The sequence below is a fragment of the Pezoporus occidentalis genome, unplaced genomic scaffold, assembly GCF_034315485.1.
Source record: "Pezoporus occidentalis ecotype Australia unplaced genomic scaffold, CSIRO_AGI_Poc_V1 ctg121, whole genome shotgun sequence".
NCBI classification, from domain to species: Eukaryota; Metazoa; Chordata; class Aves; order Psittaciformes; family Psittacidae; genus Pezoporus; species Pezoporus occidentalis.
In genome coordinates, this window is record NW_026913006.1 from 1949079 (window position 1) to 1965902 (window position 16824).

Below are 16824 nucleotides of genomic sequence, written 5' to 3' on the forward strand. Positions count from 1 at the left end.
CCTCATTAAAGCCCATTATGGCCCCCTGCCCGGGCTGTCTCCCCCTTATCTCCGCTAGGAAGCCATTACAGTCCCTGTGCCGGTGCGCCCCGCCCGTCGCCCCTCACACCCGCAGCCGTTGTGGCCCGGAGGGGAAGGCGGCATGAGGCTTCCCGCGCCGCCGACCCGCCAAACCCCCGCCCCGGCGTGAGACCCCGTCCCGGCTGCAGCGGGAGAAGGAGCGAACGGCCGGGGGAAACCCGACGCTCCGATTGGCTGCGCGGGGCGGATGGCCGCGATGCGATTGGCTGGTCCCGTCCCGCCCGCCTTCCCTTCCCCTCGGCGGTTCAGCGGGTTGAATTCAAACCGGCACCGGGAGCGGCCGCGCACTCGCGGCGGGACCGGGCGTTCTGGTGCAGCGACGGCAGCAGCACTCTCGGTGCGTGCCGGCTCTCACGGGCTGCAGGGCTGGCAGCGGGCGGACGGCACTACAGGGAACAGAGGGCAGTGGCTCAGGGCGCGGCCGTGGCGCCAAATGTTTATACCGGATCCCGGAAAAGCCCCGCCTGCCGTCAGCGGCCGGGGCAGGGCGGGGCCGGGCCGTTGGGCGGCGCGCGCGGGCCGGGCCCAGAGGCGGGAACCCGGCGAGGTGGGGGGTGTTGCCGCCTGCCCCGCGCGTTACGGAGCAGGGGGTCCCGTGTGTAACGCTTCCCCTTCTCCCGCCTCGCAGCACCGGCGGGATCTGCGATGCAGAGCGCCGCGGCGGGACCTGTCTCCTCCTGAAGCGGGAGAATGCAGCAGGAGGGCGGGGAGATGGGGACCGGCGACAAGGTAATTCGTTCCGCGGTGCCGCCACCGGTGGGAAACCGAAGGGGCAGCCCCCCCTCCCCTCCCTTTCCCCCTCTTGGGGTGCCTGTTGTCAGCCGCCCCGCAGCACCTCTGGGCGCCAAACCACTTCAGTGCGGACGAACGCGGGTAGAGAGCGGGTGGCGGTAACCTGGCTCTCTCTCCTTCACTTCGGACTCTGTCCTCAATGAAATGACCTAAAACTCCACCCAGAGACTAACACCGATTTTGTAACGAGCAGTACTGCTCCCTGGCTCCACTTTTTTTTTTCTTAATCGGGCGTATTTCAGTCGTTCTTTACAGCTTTCTCCTATGGATTGACATTCATTTCGTCCGTATTTTCCCTGGAGGGAAAGAAAAGAATCCCAGATTGTTTGGGGTTGGAAGGGCCCTCAAAGCTCATCCAGTTCCAACTATGCCACGGGCAGGGACACCTTCCGCTAGACCAGGTTGTTCCAAGCCCTGTCCCAAACTGGCCTGAGCACTGCCAAGGATGGGGCAGCCACAGCTTCTCTGGGCAAGCTGTGCCAGGGCTTCAGCATTCTCACAGAGGACAGCTTTTGCCTAAGATCTCATCTCAGTATCCCCTCTGTCAGATTAAAAGGAAAGTTACCTCAAGAACACCATGGGCCCCATATCTTCAACTAAAGGCACAGTCAAATATATGGTTGCAGGGAAGGGTATGTTAGTCCAGAGCAAGACTGTGACCTTCGATTCTGAGCTACCCAAAACATGCAGTTGATCTCTATCCACTGTTCCCAACAAATGTATTATAGCACTTCTGGTCTTTAACATCACAGATTTTTCTTTTCCTTGGTGTATAGGAAAACCATTCTGAGCCATACAGAGGCGTATTGAAAACCCCTCTGAAACAAGCAGCTACCTCACATTTGGTGTTGACAGAGATACAGCCTGACTGTAAGCCTCTCACCACACCCCCAAAACCCAAAGAAGTCCTTCCAGCAGATCCATGGACACCTACTTCAAACCTGAAAATGCTCATTAGTGCAGCTAGTCCTGAGATTCGGAGCAGAGAACAGAGGAGGGAATTGTCAAACACCACAAATGTGATCCTACAGGCGAAACACTGTTTGCAGGTATGTTGTAAAGGTGTCTTTATTTACTTTTTTAGGTTAGCTGGGGGTTGTTTATTCAGTATAAAAAGTCATGCATTAACATACTACATCTTTAAGTTCAGATTTTGGAGTGTTTACCAAATATAAGTAAGGATATTGACGAGTTACACACCACAGGTAACACTTCGCTGTGTTTTATTTCCCAGCTGAAGACAAAAGGAGAACCCTGGGCCTTTGACAGTGTTCCCGATGAAGCTCTTCAATATCCATGTTTACATATTGTCAAAAAACTTCAAATTCTCTATTTCTTATCCCTATGCAGGAGCACTTATTGGGAGATGAATATGAAAAAACTCAACCAAGCCGCAAAGAGAAAAGTCTGGGATTACTGTGTCACAAATTCTTAGCTCGGTATCCTGATTACCCCAGCACTGCAGAGAATAATTACATCTGCCTTGACGAAGTAGCTGAAGAGCTCAGTACGTTGGTGTATATGCTATTATGTATTTCTTGGTACAAATGTGCCAGTAAACCTATAATTCATGTTAGTACATTTTTTTCCCTAAAACTTTGAATCCTACTGTGCACTCTTGCAAAAGTTATTTAAACCCAGTTTGAAACTCTCCATTCTTACAGCAATCCTTATAAAAAGCTGATGTTTCTCCAGTTGGCTGATTTGAGTAACTCTGAATTTTCTTTAATATTAAAGTTATTGTCAGTGCCACAAATAACCAGTTGCAGCTCTTTGGGTGTAGAGATGATGGCTAGGATTAGTGGTTGGATTTTTGTGGCAGGATCTAGCGTTTCCCAAGCTGAACCCCCAACTTCCTGTCCAGTCATGACATCAAAGCAAGAACGTACTTTCTGCTCTCTATGATAATTTAATTTTCTCATTTTATATCACTGTATTTGTATCACATCGATGATCTACTGAGAGTCATAAGTTGCTAACATTAAGCTGAAGCTTTTTTTAATCAGAGCTATGAAATTATCTACAGTTTGTAGAATATTTTCTACAGACTATAACACTGACAAAAGTTATAAATCGTATTGCTGTAAAATTTTGGTGATGTTTTATCTTCAGAATATGTTGGGCAACACAGATGAGGGATGAAACGCAAATCAAACAGAATTTCTATTTATGCTTTGTACAAAATAACATCTCTTTTAGAAAACAGTCAAAACCAAGAGTGTAAGAGACAAATAGAAAAGGACAGTGTGTTAGTATAAGACATACAAAACCAAGCTACAAAACAGTTATTTGCCATGAGTTTCCAAGGTTATTTAATGAGACTATCTAAAATCCATGCAGTAAATAATTCAAAATACTTTGTGGTTGTTTTTTAAAGCTGTACTGAGACCCGTCTAATGGCTCTTCTGGCACCAGTTTTATTTCTTAAGGAATGCTGTAAACCAAATATAACTGTGGAAAAGCAAGTCCTTCCATATCTAAAGCAAGGATTGTTTTCTTTTCCTTGCTGGCAAGATCTATAGGGGCTCTTTTCAGTGAAAATGGCTTAGAAGTATATTAAGAGGAGAGGGAAGTATAGGAAAATGTTCCTTTCTCTGTGCAAATCGTGTTCCAGGTAAATGGTGAAACATTTTCTGTAGTAGAGATGTTGATCTTTCTTTTGTTATTTTCAGATGTTGAACGTAGACGCATATATGATATTCTGAACGTGCTGGAGAGCCTCCATATGGTGAGCCGCCTTGCTAAGAACAGATATGCTTGGCATGGGAGACACAACCTCTCCAAAACCCTGCAGGCTTTGAAAAAAGTCGGAGAAGAGAGCAAATACACTCAACAAATTCAGATGATCAAGAAAAGAGAATGTGAGCATGAATTTGATCTTGATGGGGAAAGAAATGAAGACATGGAAAGATCTTTTGGCTTAAATGAGAATTCAGAGATGTCTTTTGTCGAGCTCCCCGGAATGGAATTTCGTGCTGGTAATAATTCTCTATAATGTCGAGAATAATATGTGCTTGTAATGATAAATATCTATTAACTTGGGAAAAAGAACATTTATTGGCCACTTTTTTCCTGAAGTGGTAGTGCCTGAAAGGCACTACAGCTGTTTCTGGTATTAATTAAAGGTTGTTATATGCGTTGTATAACCTGCAATTAGCACCTTTAATAGTACAAGTTGTCTGGAAACATATACAGAGGGAAACATCACACTCTCTTTTTTGTAGTTAGACTTGGTATCCACTTGATTATCTGTTTCTTGCCATGTAAAAACATGATTTTGGAGTCCACATGGACCCTACCTAGTTACTGTGTCATTTGTTCTGATAATAATTGTTACTGACAAATTTCTTCAGTGTTTCAAATATGTTTGTAGCTGCCATGTCACTTAGTGCTTTCATCCTTTCTCTTGGTTGCTGCAGCATCAGTTAATAGCAGGAAAGACAAGTCTTTACGAGTGATGAGCCAGAAATTTGTGATGCTCTTTCTTGTATCGACTCCCCAAATAGTAAGCCTTGAAGTTGCTGCTAAAATCTTGATCGGAGAAGACCAGTTAGAAGACTTAGATAAAAGCAAGTTTAAAAGTAAGTACAATATTAATTGAAAGCTAAATGAACTATTCCAGTACAAGCTCATATTGTGTAAAATACCATCATCTTTTTCCTGCCATAAATATATTTGAGCCTTCAAAAACTCACTGAACACCTTTATCAGGCGCTAAACAGTTTTTAACAGCAACCCACTTGTGCATAGGCATTGATACATAATGACCACATAAAAAGAAAACGTCCATTAAATCCTCTTTTCTGAAGCAATGTCACAAGGCTGCTTATCAGTAACAGTTTCTCATTTTCCTCAAGCAGTCTCTTACAGATTTCAGCATCTTTTCACCAAAGCTGCCCCAGAATCATGCAAATCTGTGTTTTGGTCATACAACTTGTTGGAAAGCTAAAGAAATTCTGTACAAGTCTTGCTAATGGCTTACGTGTGAGAGAAAGTGAAACCCAGTGCTGTAACTGCCAATTATTTCTTCATTCTTTTACCCTGCTCTCAGTTCCCTGCATGCTTCTTCCTTTTCTTCTCCCTTCAAATGAAAAGGTACTTCTAGGTCTAGGTTTGTACATCCATCATAATAAAAAATGTCCCTACTTTTTCTTAAGGGATCAAGAATTAATTGTAGGTTTCACTGAAAATTATACCCTCCCTTGATTATCAGACAGACTCCTTTGCATTTTTCTGTGTGTGGAATTGTATCTATTCAAAATAGAAACTGATCCTCGATGGTTTCGGTTTGTGTTTTCCTTTCCATTGCATCATGGCAACGTAGAGAGGCTGGGTGGGTGGTCAGTAGGGAAGTGGGATGGTGTTTGTTTTCACTCTTTCTTCCTCCCTGACATTTGTCTCACAATAAAAGCTTTTGCAGGGCATTCTGTCCATGTGTCTATTTCAGGTATCATGTTTTAACGATGTTCTTGGTGAAGCAACACAGTCCCAAATCCTCAGCAACAGAAGCTTTGGCCTAAGTACATTACCTTCGCAGTCCAGAAGTCACCTGTGATTTGATTGCTGCCTAAAACTCCCTAATAGCTCAACCTAGAAGCGGTTAAGAACAAACAGGATGATTATCCTGTCAGATTTTCACGTGTCTTTTCCTCCTCATACCCACGTTTGCCATTGCATAACTGCCTTTTAAAATACTTATTTTTACTACAGCATTTGTACAGGTTTGGTCATTGCACAGAACCAAACATATTTTCCAAATTTTTTTTTTTTTTTTTGCTACATTTAGAATAACAGACTCAGCAGTATTTTCTTTCCTAGATCTGTATCTGTCATTCTATTTTACACATAAAATTTATATTGTGATGTTATTTCATAGCATAAATACCTGTTCCACAAAATTATTTTCATAAAACCATTACAAAGGTTTTTCTTTTTAGTTGCTAAATGGAGGTTACAACTCTAATTCTGATGTATGTTGACTTGTTCCTTGGAATTGCTGTAACTTGCCTTTGTTCATTTTATTTCAGCCAAAATTAGAAGACTTTATGACATAGCGAATGTTCTCAGTAGCCTTGAGCTTATCAAGAAAGTTCATGTTACAGAGGAAAGAGGTAGAAAACCAGCATTCAAATGGACAGGACCTGAGGTCTTGCCAAGTATTCAGGGTAGGTGTATGTGTCATTTCCTTTTGGTCTGCTGATGATTTTGATTGTTTCTTTGATTTCTCTGCTAGTTTGTTTTTTTTTTTTTACCTAAAAGACAGAGTAAACTAAGCAGAAGACACATCGCTATCATTAGTCCTTGATAGTACAGCATACCACTGTATTCCCACAGGGTTAGATGTATTCATACTGAGACTCTTGCATTTGCATTTTTGCTGCAGTATTAATTATGAGCCAGGCTCAAATAACTGCTTTGAGTTACTGAATCTGCACAGGGTATGTATTAACTCTCTGCATTTTTTCTGCTTTTTAGGCATAAAACTTGAAACAACTTCTACGACCTGTCCCCCTCCTATTTCAGAACCAACCCCTTCCAAGGAGCAGTGTTCAAAAAAACTTTTTCCTTCAAGAGGAAAGCAGAGCTTCACTCGGCATCCATCTCTCATAAAGTTAATTAAAAGTATAGAAAATGACAGAAGAAAGATCCAGTCTGCACCCACCAGTCCAGTTAAAATAAGTGCAAGTACGTATCTTTTTCTAAGCTTGTTTTTTCACTCAGGCACTCTTCATTAAATATTCAGGCTTACTATCTTCTCATAGGAGTAGTAAGTGGGTATGCCACTTAAAACAAGCATGTCTATTTTTGACAGTTCTAAAAGACAAGGTAGGGAAAATATATGTTGCATATATATGTGAAACTTTATAAGATTGTTAGTGAAAACAAAGCTCAACTGACCTGTGTTCAGTGTGTAAGTAGAACCTTTTTCCAATTCGATGGACCAAATCCAGTCACAGCTTGCACAGTTGCAGCAAAGTAAATCTCTTCATTGAGATCTGGACCAAATTAAGCACAGTGTAGAGAGCTCCAGCCGCCTCTTTCACACCAAATACATCAGGAATGACATAGCACTGGTTTGGGTTTAAGAATAATATTAAGTCCCTTTCTACATATCACTATCTGGACTTTGTGTGATGTCTTATTGGACACAAACCTTGTGTTTGTGTAGTATAGCTGATTATGTGGATATTGTACCTTTCCCTAGGAACAGCTCTAACCCTGGTTTGTTGTGAAAACTGTGCTTTAGAACTTAATATCAAGCAGTTCTGCATTCCATAAAATTACCAGAAAACTACCTATCAGTCATAGAATCACAGAGTGGTTTCAGTTAGTAGGGACCTTAAAGGTCATCCAGCTCCAACCCCTGCCATGAGCAGTGACACCTTCCACTAGACCAGGTTGCTCTAAGCCCTGTCCAACCTGGCCTCGAACACTGCCAGGGATGGGGCAGCTGCAGCTTTTCTGGGCAACCTGTGCCAGTGCCTCACCACCCTCACAGGGAAGAACTTCCTTGTTATATCTAACCTAAATCTCCCTTGTTCCAGTTTAAACCCATCATCCCTTGTCCTGTTGCTACAGTCCCTGATGAAGAGTACCTGCACTAGCATCCTTGTAGGCCCCCTTCAGATACTGGAAGGCTGCTGTGAGGTATCCACGCAGCTTTTCTTCTCCAGGCTGAACAGCTTCAACTTTCTCAGCCTGTTCTCAAATGGGAGATGCTCCAGTCCCCTGATCATCCTCATAGCCTCCTCTGGACTTGCTCCAACAACTCCATGTGCTTCTTAAGTTGGGGACACCAGAACTGTACACACTGCTCCAAGTGGGGGTCTCATGAGAATATTCATGTTCTTGTTGGGTGTCCTCTGTGGAGGGAAAAAAAATGAAGTTGAGGCTTTAAAATCTGTTTGATGTAATCTACCATCCAGTTGATCAAATCAAGTCCAGGCTGCAGTTTGAAAACAACATAGGGTCTTAGCGTCTTCTCATTCAATGTGTCTCATAATAATGCAGTTTCCTCAAGATGAAAGTTAACTTCTACATTTCTTTGTTTCCCCCCCCCCCCCCCCCCACCAGGTACCCATCAAGACTTTGCAGCTTTCTCAAGTGAAATGGCTCAGCTTCCAGCAATCACTAAACACAAGCTGGAGGAACAATCAAAGTAAGTTTGCCCAAGTGGTAAGTTGAGAAGCTTTTTTTTTGTCATAGAATCATAGAACAGTTAGGGTTGGAAAGGACCTTAAGATCATCTAGTTCCAACCCCCATGCCATGGGCAGGGACACCTCACACTAAACCATCTCACTCAAGGCCTCGTCCAACCCGGCCTTGAACACTGCCAGGCATGGAGCATTCACAACTTCCTTGGGCAACCCATTCCAGTGCCTCACCACCCTAACAGGAAAGAACTTCCTCCTTATATCCAGTCTAAACTTCCCCTGTTTAAGTTTAAACCCATCACCCCTTGTCATGTCACTACAGTCCCTAGTGAATAGTCCATCCCCAGGACACCAGAAGTACACGCAATACTCCAGGTGAGGTGTCACGAGAGCAGAGTAAAGGGGCAGGATCACCTCCTTCGACCTGCTGGTCACACCCAGGATATGGTTGGCTTTCTGGGCCGCGAGCACACACTGAAGCCGGCTCATGTTCAGTTTCTCATTGACCAGCACCCGCAAGTCCTTCTCCGCAGGGCTGCTCTGACTCTCTTCTCTGCCCAACCTGTAGCTGTGCCTGGGATTGCTCTGACCCAGGTGTAGGACCTTGCACTTGGCATGGTTAAACTTCATGAGGTTGGCATCAGCCCACCTCACAAGTGTGTCAAGGTCCCTCTGGATGGCATTCCTTCCCTCCAGGGTATCAACTGAACCACACAGCTTGGTGTCATTGGCAAACTTGCTGAGGGCACACTCAATCCCACTGCCCATGTCAGCGACCAAGATGTTGAACAAGACCGGTCCCAACACCGATCCCTGAGGGACACCACTCATTACTGGTCTCCAGCTGGACATTGAGCCATTGACCACAACTCTTTGTGTGTGGCCATCCAGCCAGTTCTTTATCCACCGAGTGGTCCACCTATCAAATTGATGTCTCTCCAATTTAGAGACAAGGATGTCATACAGGACAGTGTCAAACGCTTTGCACAAGTCCAGGTAGATGACATCAACTGCTCTACCCCTGTCCATCAGTTCTGTAGCCCCATCATAGAAGGCCACCAGATTGGTCAGGCAGGATTTCCCCTTAGTGAAGCCATGCTGGCTGTCACCAAGCACCTTGTTGTTTTTCATGTGCCTTAGCATGCCTTCCAGGAGAATCTGCTCTAAGATTCTGCCAGGCAGAGAGGTGAGACTGACTGGTCTGTAGTTCCCTGGGTCATCCATTTTCCCCTTCTTGAAAATGGGGGTTATATTTCCCTTTTTGCAGTCATCGGGAACTTCACCTGACTGCCATGATTTCTCAAATATGATGGACAGTGGCTTAGCAACTTCATTCGCCAGCTCCTTCAGGACCCGCAGATGGATTTCATCAGGTCCCATGGACTTGTGCACATTCAGATCCTTAAGGGAGTCTCAAACCGGATCCTCTCCTACAGTGCTCCCAAGGTCTTCATTCTCACAGTCCCTGTGTCTGCCTGCCATGACTTGGGTGGTGTGGTCAGAGCCTTTGCCAGTGAAGACCAAGGCAAAGAAGTCATTCAGAACCTCAGCTTTCTCTAAATCTAGGGTAGCCAGTTCTCCCAATAGCTTCCGGAGAGGGCCCACATTGACCGTAGTCTGTTTTTTATTCGCTACGTACCTATAGCATCCCTTCCTGTTATCCTTAATATCCCTAGACAAATTTAATTCTAACTGGGCCTTAGCTTTCCTAACTTGGTCTCTAGCTTCCCAGACAACCTCCCTGTACTCTTCCCAGGCCACCTGTCCTTGCTTCCACCTTTTATAAGCCTCTTTTTTCCTTTGGATTTTCCTCAGGAGCTCCTTATCCACCCAAGGAGGTCTCCTGGCCCTCCTGCTGCACTTCCTTCTAGTTGGGACGCAACACTCCTGAGCTTGTAGCAGGTGATCCTTATATATCATCCAACAGTCTTGGGCCCCCCTGCCCTCTAGGGCTGTATCCCATGGAACCTTACTAAGCAGGTTCCTGAGGAGGCCAAAGTCTGCTCTTCTGAGGTCCAGGGCAGTGAGCTTGCTGTACGCTGTTCTCACCATCCTGAGGATCTTGAACTCGACCATCTCATGATCGCTGCATCCAGGGCTGCCCTGGAGCGTCACATTTCCAACGAGCCCTTCCCTGTTGGTGAGCACGAGGTCAAGCATGGCACCTCTCCTTGTCGGCTCCTCTATTATTTGCAGAAGGAAGTTGTCAGTGGTTGTTAAGTTCAAGCTCTCCTCAGTTTGAGTTGAGCTATAGTGTGCAAAAACCAGTAACCCCTGACACTGCTTATTTTCTGTTTAGTGAATTGACTAGTCCAAGTTCATATTAAGTCTTTACATTGCAGAAAATAATTTGTCAGGATGTTCATTTCAACACAAAGGTGCTAAAATATGTTTGAGCTTTTTCTTATTTGTTTTGTTGCTTTTTTTTAATTAAGGAAAGCAAAAGAGATGAAAATGAAGTTGTCAGGATCAGCTTTGGAATGTGGTCTGTCCTTGCCTGAGATAGTCTCCGAGCCTGAACCTCCTCACACCGCAGCAGCCACACAGCAGCCAGCTCTCACCCAGCCCCTCAGTGCCTGTCTGCCAAGCCACAGCTCAGTCTCACCAGTAATACTACCTCATACTCCTGGTGTGTCATACACAATATATCTCCATCCTTCCCAAGCCCACACTGTGACAACCTACAGCCCAAGTTTCATGTTGCAGCCTCTACCAGGTGCTAATGTAACTGGAATTAAGAGTATTAATTCAAAAGTATTAAATAAAATAACCACTGAGGAAGGGAACAGTCAGATAGCTACAGATGATGTGACCAAGACCCTGACAACTACAGAAAGACCAACTATAAAGTCAGAGACTGCACGACAGCAGTGCCTCAAGAGGTCACAAACATTACAAGAGAGTCATTTAATTAAAAGGTATAGAAGGAATGAGGAAAACCTTGATACTTTTCTGGTAAGTTAAATTATTTTTAAATGCCATTTTATAGCTTGATGATGTTGCTACCTAATCATTTTCAAAGTGACTTAGGAGCCTACTGCTGTATGTAGATGTTTTAAATACCATTATGCTTGAAGGGATGACACGTGTGCTTCGTGATGTTTGGGGGGGCTATTTTTTGTTTCTTTACACACACATATCTATTTATTTCTTAATTATCACATAATCTTGCTGGTATTTGCAAAGCATGAGGCAGAATACACAGTATGCAATGTAACACGTACCTTTGAAAGGACAAATTAGGATCAGGCTGTATTTTTTTTCCTCCATGTTCCTCTGTCTTCCCCCTCCAAATACTGATCTACAGGAGTGCCAAAGTGTACAGATGTTAGTCAAAATCAAACAACTCCCAAAACATTCTGTCAAGAGTTATCTATTCATACAGTGATTCTGGAGTAGTTCAGGGTGCTCATCTAGCTGTTATTCATACCTGGCTTTTGAGGTGTTTGGAAGGAGAGTGGACACACAAAAAGTCACTTGAGGGGGAACATCCCAAAATCCTGATACCTTCTAAATATTTCTGTCCAGTGTTGTGCATTGTTAAAGTTGTACTGTTGCAGGCATAGGCATAATAATACAGCACACAAAGAGAGTAAGAGGATCAGATACACTTGATACACATGGAGAAACTAGGTCTAGATTGCTTTCTACTCCTTAGTTGCTCAATGTTTTAGTGTCTCTGTAAATAACTAGGAGGCTTTAAATTGTGCTTGTCAACACAGTCATGAAATGTTACCAGTGTGTCATAACAACATGTAGTGTCAAACATCCAGTAGCTGGGAAGGAGCAAGAGGGAGTAACATGGAACCGGTTGTCTTATAGGTTGACTAAATAGATTGGTTTATTGACTTGCTTTCCTAATTTTTAAACTGTGTAAGTATCATTGTAGACCTGTAATGGAGAATGTAAAGTCTTACAAGGTCTGCCTCTGGTTTTGTATGTACTTCTTTTTAAAGGGAGATTCGACAAAAAATGAGAGACCTCCTTCCAATAGCTCACAAATGACTCGTGAAATGGACAATTTCCAGGAAGAGAGACAGAACAAAACTGAAACATTAGATCAAAACATGGCAAGTTGCTATGACCAGTGTAGAGGAGAAGATATTCCAGAAGATGGAGACAAAATCAAAACTAAACAAGATATATCTGTAGCATTTGCTATTCCTGCTCCTGAGGTAAGCTTTGTCCAACACCACAGCACATCATAAGAGGACATGAAGTGACTTTCAGGCTCCAAATACTTTGAAACAGAATCACATGAACCTCTCTCTCTTCATCAGTAAACTTTGGTATTCTGCAGTTAAGACATAATGCTGTAGAAAACCTGAATAAAGGACAGTTCTGTTGACAAAAACAGAACTTGTAAAGGTAAAAGGATTGTCTTCCAGCATAAATACTCAATATCAGGATTTCTCTTTTGTCACTGTGTTAATCCAGATGGATTTCCAGTTCCTCTCTGAGGCTGTCGGCTGGCAATGGAGCCAGCTGACGTCTTTGCAGTAGGGCAGTCTTACTTTAAAGAGCATGTCCTTGAGTTATCTGTGTCTAATTTCAGACAGAAGGTAGTACAGGCATGGAATACAAGATGCTTGAGATATAGAGCATAAAGAATAAGAAGGTAGTGAGGGGATACAACTCTGGAGGAAAAAAAAAACAACATTTTTTATTACATGTTTAGGGTAAAGGTGTATTCTCCTTTTCTTTTTCAGACTTTTTTTCCATCTGGTTATCTTATTCCTCTTACTCAGTGTGCCCATGGCAACAAGGCAGGCTTTATGAATAAAGAGAAAGCTGGGACCCATTCATTGCAGCACACTACCTACAGCTCCCCCATTGCTGGTGAGTACTAAATCAAACAGGCCTACAGTTGTCTGGCTTAAGGGATTGTGGGCCAGATTCATCCACTGAGGTGATGGAATCACAGCGCAATGGTTTAAGACCTCATTTTTAATCCCCTTCAATATTTGATTTTCTGTTTCAGGTGTCATTCCAGTGACAGCATCTGAACTGAAAGCAGTTAACATTCCTGCTTTTCATATAACACCCTTGAATATAATGCTGTCACCACCTTCTATAGCTGCTGCACCTGTGCTGAGCAATTCCTGTCTCAATTCAAGCAATACCAGCTCTGCCCCAAATCCAAGTTCTTCAGTTCTGAACTTCACACTGCAACATGTAGGACTAATACCTGCTGGTGTGCAAGTTCCTGCAAATCCTGTCCTTCAGCACATGGTAGTCCCTTCCCAACCAGAAAATGTTAGCCACAGCTCAGAGAACTTGCAAGAAGGGAAAGTAAGTAAAAATACATTGCAGTTTCCTCACTGGTGGGTTGAGTGGGAAGTTCAGTGTGGTAATTCCTTTCTAGCAGGTAATATTTTTAACTAAACACCTTTTTGACCTTTATAAATCAGCACTACCCAGAAAGACATGGCATAAAGGCCAGCCTAAGTGCAGTGCAGTGGAGAAGTTAGAAAGGAATAACAAGTATCCTGTTTGTCATGGAAGGGGAGCCAGCTGGAGGATGACAAGATGTGAAGAGACAACTGGTTTAGAGGGAGGATTCTGCATAGATCTGAGATGACACATTAACAAACTGTGCATTTGTTACTTTATCTTTCCTTCTTGTTACACTGCTATTCTACTCTAAAGTTCTTGCACTTAATGTTAGCTTTTTTTAATAGGATAGGATAGAATTGTAAAAGAATATTTTTTCTCCCAGGAAATTTCTCTTTTATATTTTGTATAATAATGTATTGCTTAAGATACGTATTAAAAAAAGAGTTAGAATTAGAGAACAAACATGTTTTCATTTGATTATTGGGGATATATATACATTTATAGACATATCAAGGAATTCAAGTCAAGTATATTCTCAGTATAATTTTAGGGAAAGAAATTATTTTTGTAATATCCTGCAGAGACCTAAAACTAGAATTTTTTCTTCCCCTTTAAATGAAAGTAACTCTCTCTTTTTCTCCTTAGCCTTCTCTTCCAAAGGAACCCCAAGAGCCCCAGACAGTTACAGAGAACTTCTTCCGGACCCCAGGAGGTCCAAACTCAGTATCTTCCCTCTCTGCAACTTCAGATGGTACTGACGGAATCTCTCAAGGAACTCTGTATATTCCTCAACGAAAACTTGAAGTCTCAGAAGACTAAAGTTGGGATATTGTTTGCTGGGTGTGGTAGCAGGCATCATGACTGCTACCAGCCTGCACATATCTTGGGCTGTATGATGGACAGTGTGTGTTTTGGACACGTACTGCAAGACCTCAATACTGGAATAACCTTAATTAATGCTTTAGAATTAAAACTGGCTCTTAACGAGAAAGTTATTGGCTTTTTTTTTTTTTTTCCAAAGGCTTACATGACTTTGTTGCTATAATACTTGTGGGGTTTTTTGTGTGTTGCTTTTCTGCTATGCAAAGTAAGATGAAATTGTTTTTGTACAGGAAGGTACAGCCAGTACATATTTTGCACAAAGGAAAGTACTGTGAGCATGTATATATTTTATGTCTTAATGAAAAGGCCACATTTTAAATGTCTTGGTTCTGTGTTCAGTAATGCTTGTTTGTAAAGTTAGTTAAAAAAAAAAACAAAAAATAAATTTGTACTCAAGTTTTATATAAGTTAAGAATTATTTATACTGTATTTTTAAATGGATTTGTTCAGATTAAACTTACATCAAACCCAAATGATGACTTCTTTTTAAATTTGATCAAATTAGATTACCTAAGTAATACATTGCGTATTGACTAGCAACCCTTTGTTCTTCTTTCATCAGACAGGGTTATCTGTGTATGAAGAAAGGGTAAATGATGTTTCATCCAAAAGTGATCTAAGTAATTCCATCATCTAACTTCTGAACTCTTATCGCTAGAGACTGCATCTCCTAATAACTGTATTTTCCTCTAATTGTCATTATGAAGTTTAGAATTCAGAGCATATTTATCACCCTGGAGCGTGGTGAGGCACTGGCACAGGTTGCCCAGAGAAGCTGTGGCTGCCCCATCCCTGGCAGTGTTCAAGGCCAGGCTGGACAGGGCTTGGAGCAACCTGGTCTAGTGGAAGGTGTCCCTGACAAAGGCAGGAGGTTGGAAGTGAATGAGCATTAGTGTCCCTTCCATTAAGGTCCCAAAACTTTCTGTGATTCTGGAAAGTGTTGTCCAAGTGTGACAGGAATTGAGGAGTTACATGGTTTGGGCCTCAAGCTAATATATATTAGACAATAATATTTGAAGACACACTCATTACTTGGCCTCCAGTTAAACTCAGATCTAGAGCCAGGTGCATGCTACACTCTGCTCTTGACTGTGGAGAGGCCTCAAGCCCGAGACAGCTTTCATAACTCTTTACCTTGGCCTTTATAACCATCTAAAAAGGTTTGAGGCAGAACTCAGAGGTGCAATTACTGAAGCACTAGCTATTCACTGTTGCACACAGTAAGGTATGGCTTCTTGAAGGAGGGAGCCCCTTGTTCCTTGGACGTACCCACACCACGCAAAGTCTGTGCTTTGGGTTTCTGCTTTCCAGCCAAGATCAGTGTCAGCCTCCAACTGTTTTTTTTTCCCCTCTGGCAATTTCATATCAAACAGGTTAAGGTAAAACAACTGAGTTTAAATAAGTACAGTAGTCTCTTCTATGCTGAAGGAAGAAAGATGAAGCCTCCTCACACAGCTAAGAGGAGCAAGAGTAACCAACAAATTAAAGGAAAATCCAGGGTATCTGCCTTCCCAGGTGAGATATGCCTGGCTGTCCAAATTAGGGCGGTAGGAATGCCAGCAATGCCTGAGAATCAGGCTTGGACTGGATAAAAAAACATAGTTTAAACAGTTAATGACAGCAAAATCAACCGGCTTGCTCTTTAATAATGTAAAATGATAACACAGAATACCCCTGGCAATAGGATCACAATTTAAATACTCATAAAGTAGGAGGAGAGAAGAATAAAAACTGGCAAATGGAGGAATTCTCACTTCATTGGTGAGTAGATTCTTTTCCATTATCCAAAGTGGGAATTGATTGATCTTTACACCTGCTGTCAATCTCATTCTACAGGTATAGAGTCAGAATTGACAGTAACTTACGTTACTCAAAGGAAACAAACGACAAACCTTTCATTTTTGGACACCACAGTTGACAGAGTAAGAAACCACAACAATTATGCTTGGAGAAATGCTCTTAAACTGCTTTATGCTGAACATACTTCCTGACTCACTGCCTGGGATCCCTCAGCTCCTGGCAAAATACAGTCCGTTGATTTTCACAGGGGCTTTATAACATTTCTTGTTCATTTTCCAGGCTGAAAAACTACTGCTGTTCTGCAAAAAGCATCCCATTCCCCAGGAGACCTGCATCTCACTCTGACTAGCTGAGCCTGCTGCTTTCCCACCTGCCTCACCTACCCTTGAATGTGTCCTGAGCACCCGATGTGTTCTATTACCAAGTTCTAGAAAGGTCCCTGTGATCCTCAGGCTCGCTTTGCTTTTGGTACGCTGATTCCAATTCAGTGAGCAGTGGTTTTAAGTGCCTACCTTTATTTTATAGAAAACATTACGCTCTTGCTACACTAGCAATACAAAAATTCATGCATGTGTATGCTCCAGATGCATGTTTCAAGTCTGTTCTTCTAATCTCCAGTCACAACCACAATGGACCAAAATTCTTCCCTGTGAGGGTGCTGAGGCGCTGGCACAGGTTGCCCAGAGAAGCTGTGGCTGCCCCATCCCTGGCAGTGTTCAAGGCCAGGTTGGACAGGGCTTGGAGCAACCTGGTCTAGTGGAAGGTGTCCCTGCACGT

The 16824-nt window shown here is 43.0% G+C and overlaps 1 protein-coding gene across 1 annotated transcript; it reads left to right on the plus strand.

Annotated features, from left to right (window-relative positions):
- The first annotated feature begins 277 nt into the window (after window positions 1-277).
- On the plus strand, window positions 278-14607 carry E2F8 (E2F transcription factor 8). Its single transcript, XM_062607298.1, has 13 exons — window positions 278-628; window positions 1650-1922; window positions 2224-2380; window positions 3546-3851; window positions 4293-4454; window positions 5901-6038; window positions 6349-6558; window positions 7948-8032; window positions 10464-10983; window positions 11985-12203; window positions 12738-12867; window positions 13010-13320; window positions 14011-14607. The coding sequence occupies exons 1-13, from the start codon at window positions 278-280 to the stop codon at window positions 14182-14184; spliced, it is 3036 nt and encodes a 1011-aa protein (XP_062463282.1). The 3' UTR covers window positions 14185-14607.
- Window positions 14608-16824: the final 2217 nt, after the last annotated feature.